The sequence below is a fragment of the Haliaeetus leucocephalus genome, unplaced genomic scaffold (assembly GCF_000737465.1).
Source record: "Haliaeetus leucocephalus isolate CR32 unplaced genomic scaffold, Haliaeetus_leucocephalus-4.0 Scaffold217, whole genome shotgun sequence".
NCBI lineage: Eukaryota > Metazoa > Chordata > Aves > Accipitriformes > Accipitridae > Haliaeetus > Haliaeetus leucocephalus.
Window position 1 is genome coordinate 6,108,585 of NW_010972653.1, and position 5,182 is coordinate 6,113,766.

At 37.6% G+C, this 5,182-nt stretch overlaps 2 protein-coding genes across 2 annotated transcripts in view; both read right to left on the bottom strand.

Annotated features, from left to right (window-relative positions):
- Positions 1-120, bottom strand: part of IAH1 (isoamyl acetate-hydrolyzing esterase 1 homolog (S. cerevisiae)) — a 7,992-nt gene extending 7,872 nt beyond the window's left edge. The window contains exon 1 of the mRNA XM_010566685.1: positions 35-120. Within this exon, the coding sequence (XP_010564987.1) occupies positions 35-115 (81 nt within the window). The 5' untranslated portion in view covers positions 116-120. The remainder of the gene's footprint in view (positions 1-34) is intronic.
- Positions 121-1,347: 1,227 nt separating this feature from the next.
- The window catches only part of CPSF3 (cleavage and polyadenylation specific factor 3, 73kDa), a 22,229-nt gene continuing 18,394 nt past the window's right edge, over positions 1,348-5,182 (bottom strand). Inside the window, exons 17-19 of the mRNA XM_010566748.1 lie at positions 3,922-3,991; positions 3,221-3,317; positions 1,348-1,543 (exon numbers count right to left, since the gene is read on the bottom strand). Coding sequence (XP_010565050.1) covers positions 1,442-1,543; positions 3,221-3,317; positions 3,922-3,991 — 269 coding nt within the window. The 3' untranslated portion in view covers positions 1,348-1,441. The remainder of the gene's footprint in view (positions 1,544-3,220; positions 3,318-3,921; positions 3,992-5,182) is intronic.

Sequence of the window (5,182 nt, forward strand, 5' to 3'; positions counted from 1 at the left end):
CGCGGCCCCCTCGGGGCTGCCACAGGACCGCTACCTCAGTGATGGAGTCTCCGAAGAGGACGACGCGGGGCCAGAGCAGCAGCCGCCCGCGGGCGCCCGCCTCCGCCAGCGCCATGGCCGCCACCGGACGTCCGCCGGGCGAGGAGGAGGAGGAAGAGGAAGAGGAGGCCTCGCCGCTTCCTCTGCGGCGGGAAACGGGCCGGCAGCGGCCGAGATCCGCGTTAAAAACCGGCCCGCGGGGAGCAGCAGCACGGAGAAGACGGTGTTGGGGGCCTAGCCCGCCCACACATTTAACACACGTTGGCTGAAAGCACATTTCAGAAAACATGCATCATTTAAAAAAATAAGATTTTTATCTGCTCCACAGAGACACTTCCTTTTAAGAAAGTACAATTATCGCCTTCATAGGTGATACTGCAGTATGAAAGACTTCATACTGTTAGCTAACGACATACAGTCTGGGGAGGGAAGCTGTCGTTAATTTTGCTAACAGTAATAATGCGCTAATTCTGCTAATACTAATACACTAACACTGCTGTAAAGATCATCAGGTGCCAATTCAATCAGCTGAGAAAAAGGGGGAAAACCAAGGAAAGTTCTGTAGAAAACTCACTTTCTGTGGACATTTTTCAGCATGCTTTACTGTTCGGTAGCAACCCCAGCTAACTCGGAGTATCCTGTTCCTGTCTGAAATTCTTCTCTACATGCTGCAGTTTCTGATACTCCATTTCACTTTGCCCAGGAAGACCATCTCAGCAGCACCGAGTGACGGGGCCGTCGGCAGGAGCAGATGCGTGCTGACTGTCACAGAAATAGTGACAGGAGCCATTTGCACTTGAGGCTGTTACAGGTCATAAGCACTGGCTTCGCCTGAAGCTGGTTCTGTTCATCTAGCCCAGTTAATGGCAATGCCTGCGTAGATAGTTTTAAAGCTCCAGCTAAACCCAGTACACAAACACAGATTCCATTTTAAATGTGTTCGAGCCCCCTCTGACTTCAAGCAGATACAAGCATGCAGGTAGTCACTTCCTTGACAGGAACGAAATGATATACAAGCTTGATTCTGAGCATATGCAAACCCAAACCATCCAAATTATCCTCCAACTGGTCGTTGATCTTCAAAAATATAAACCTCTCTCAATTTAATTTTTGTAATTCTACTTTTAGATAGGTTAAGAATTTTTTCTTATTTCTCGTATGTGCACGTAAGAAAAAAGAACATATGCACACTTTACCTGATTTTATTATGATCTATATGTACAAATATAGTTGCTATAAGGTTGCTCATCCATGATTTGATATAACTCAGCAGTTTCACAGTCACAGAATTGATACTTTTGACTTACTGAAGAAAAAAATTTTATTTACTCTTAAAAAATAGTCCAAATAAATTGAACATTTAAAAGATTTTTTTTTCATGTGTCCTAGGTATCTACAGAGGTCAGTATACTGGGCTGAGGGCATCATAAAGCCTCTGTGCAGCCAGCTCCACCATTTCACGAAGGGATTCGTCATCTTCGCTTCCTGGCTCACAGTCAACTGTCTGGGAACAAAAAAAGAAGTATGTTAGAACAACTAGCACTTCATATTCCTTTTCAGCATGTGAAGGATGCTCATAAGGGGAAAGGAAAAAGTAGTCAATGCAAATTGAAAAGAAAGTTATCAAGAGCAGCACTGTATGTTTTTAAATGGTCTGCCAACATATAGAAGAATTCAGAGAAGACTTATGCAAGTCCTGCTGATGAACAAGAAGCTTAATTGAGTTTTACATTTGATTAATAAAGTGTTTCAAAACTACTATGTAAAATACATTAAGTTCTCTAGATTGCATTTAATTCAAAATCAAATAAAACCACACAAGGTTCAGTCCTTGGAAATGTCATTTTATCTGTGAATTCACCCGCATTGCATTTACATACTGTAAAAGACGTGCATTCATCACAGAGGTACAGGCACCTGTACTCAGGGAGTCTCCACACTGATGTTCCCACACCCATAAGGTAACATTTACATCAAAATAAAACCCCAAAGAGATTAATTCATCACTAAAACAAATCTTACTTGAGAAAGATGCCCACCCCAAACATGCAAGTTGATCAACATTCAACCCAATCCCCTGACTGCTCTATCTCAAAAACAAAGGGCAGCATTTGCATAGTAATACTATTCTTGATACTAGAGAAAGTACTAGGACTGTACCTTCTCCAATTCAGCATTAACTCATTACTCTTCTGAACAAGTAACTCTTTTCAACAGTAAAGGTGTTTTTGGGAGTGGGGGGAAGGCATTTGAAACAGCAAACATGCATTTAATGTTATCTAACAATACTGTTAAAAGCATGTTAACTGTAAAAGCACTGTGTTAAGAGTTAACATGGAAAAAATAAAACCACATGTCCCACCATATAGTTAGATCTATACTAAACAGCTTTTTATTTTAAAGCTATTAAAGTTTTATAAGAAGATACATATGCACATAAAGAAGGAGAGATCTTTCTTGTAAGACTTGGTTCACAATGGCATAAGCTTGCCATTGCCAACACAGTATGTAAAATGAGTATTAGAAAGATACACGCTGTTGCAGTTGAGCTGCCATTAGGGTTTTTGTCAGCACACAAGTCTTTTAACAATAATGACATACCTTAGTATTATATTATATGAAAATGAAACCTAACTTCTTGATTAAGCAGTATGCAGTTTTTTTCAGGCTGGTTACTTTTTTCTCTACTTTTCATCAGTCCTGTATTTTTCTGTACTATATACACATGGAAATGTAGCATAAGTTTATTAAAAAACTGAAAAAATTTGTGGGTTAAATCAGTTTCTCCTCTACAATCTTTCTTTATTCATTTTTATACAAGCAGAGAGCTGCTGAAAAATACTGGGTGTTCTTCCAAATTTACTGTGTTTGTGACATAAACGTTGCTAGCATTTTTTTAATGAAGAAAACTCTCTAGGAAATGCTTCTGTAACAAACTCAGTAAACTCAGCTTGCAGGCTGGATCAGTATTTCTCTCAGAAAGGCTGGGTACTGATCGACTGATGAGAATGTCAATGAAATTAATGGAAAGTGAATAGCCTTAAGCTGTTTTGATACCAAATACAAAAACATTTCCTTAGCAAATGGGTACATGATATTCTAGGCAGCACTGTACACTAGACAGGTGACTCACCTCTGCTAAACATAGTGCATACAAAAGCAAGTGGTTTGCTGTACATACCCGAGTGTCCAGTGAAATGTTTGCAGTCTTTCCATCAACCGTGATGCACAGGACAGAGCCATCTTTTGAACTCACACAGTCTTCTCCAAACATATCCCTAAAACAAAGACCTATGTGTGTAAGACGTGGCCGAACAGCAAACTTATGCTTTTCTTTCTATTAACCTCAGGGTTCCAAAGGCATTTTGTCAGCAGAGTATCTCCTTTCAGCAACTATTATTTAACCCACTCAGATATAATTAACAAATACCAATCTAAACTATTATGAGAGTGGACGTCACATAACAGTACATATTTTACCAAAATAAATCTTATCATAAATGAAGGGAAGGATTCCTTTGATTTCAAAAGAGGCAAGATTTCTACATAAATAATAGAATATACATTAGAGTACCTTTTAAAAGAGATGTGATCCAAAAACATATTTTCACAACCATTTGTAGCATAATTTTAGGGGATAACTTAAAAATCTGCTTCTGGAAGAAATAACGGTGCCTTGTATTCAAAATTTACTGATGCTGAGAACTTTTTACTGCACCTCTTTCATTACTTAATTCCTGGCCTTCACAGAAATTAAAGTGAAGTACATTTGCATAAAGTATTTTTAAATAACTGTATCTTTAAACTGTATTATACTAAAATTATTGTATTTACATGACTAACAGTGATCATTTTCCTTTAGAAAAATATATGCCAACTTACTGAAGCATGATCTCCATTCTCTTCCTGTACACCTCCATATCTACTTTTTTGGAAATTTTATGTACTGCAGCTGAAAAGAAAAGGTAATTTCACTTTCACAGACATTTGCTGGGAGGGAAAATTGGCTAACTGATACATCTTGGCTCCCAACTGACTTTAATGAAAAACAATCCAAAAGCTACATAAGAGACTTATGTTTAAACAGTTTATAAAGAAAATGTATTAAAAAAAAGATGGAAAAAAAGATGAAAGAGTCAAGGAAGTACATACATGTCAAATATATGTTCCCTGTACTTACCACATTTTAAAATAGAAAACTTTTCAAATCTAATTCTCACTTTTTAATGCTCCTTTTAACTGTTAATGCTCATTACTTCTCACATTTCCTTTACTTAAAAGTGAAAATAATCTACTTCCATTATTTGTTTATAATCCCTCCATTTTCTCTTATTATAGGAAAATACCACACCATGGAGGCTAGGAGCATGCAGAGAATACATAAAGCAAAAACAGACACCAAACGTGAATAGCAGTAATAGGCACAGACATTCCTGGAATATGTTTCAGCACAGAGAGGTTGAAATAATGATACTGGTTTTAGACTTGGTTTCAAAATTAAGAGGTAGTTTAAAACAAGTAATTTTCTATTGAAAATAATTATTTAAGTATTTGATTGTTAAAGGATTCAGAAGTCTATAGGAAGAGCTAATTGTGAAAATCACTACCTTTTCCACTGGTGGATAAACAAAACAGGTAAGACTTTTGAAAAACCAGTTTTCAATACTTCTGTATCAGCTGAAGAATTCAGAAAACTGAACACAATGGTAGTTAGAAATTCTCTGAAGAACTTCGTAATTGCAAGAGACCAAGCAAGTGTATCTTAAAAATTTACCATCCCTTAGATAAGATGCAGTAACTGAATGTACTAAGCAAAAATAACTTTATACTGGAAATGAGGTAAGAGCAGGCACATGGTCAGCTGAGCAACAAGTAATTTAAGAGATTTTAATTCAATCGCTTGTGATCCTGTGAACATACTCTAAAATATACAAGTGCGAGAACTACTTGGAATGTGGTTTTACCCCAAATAAGGACAAAAAAAAATCCTGCAAGAAACCACACCTGAGACTAGCTGACAGAATCACCAGCATGAAACATCATGAGAAATAATGCTAAAAGGCACATAAAAATACAAAGAGGCATTAACGGGGGGGGGGGGGGGGGGGGGGTGGAAATGTTTGCCAGCAAAGAGAAAAAGAGA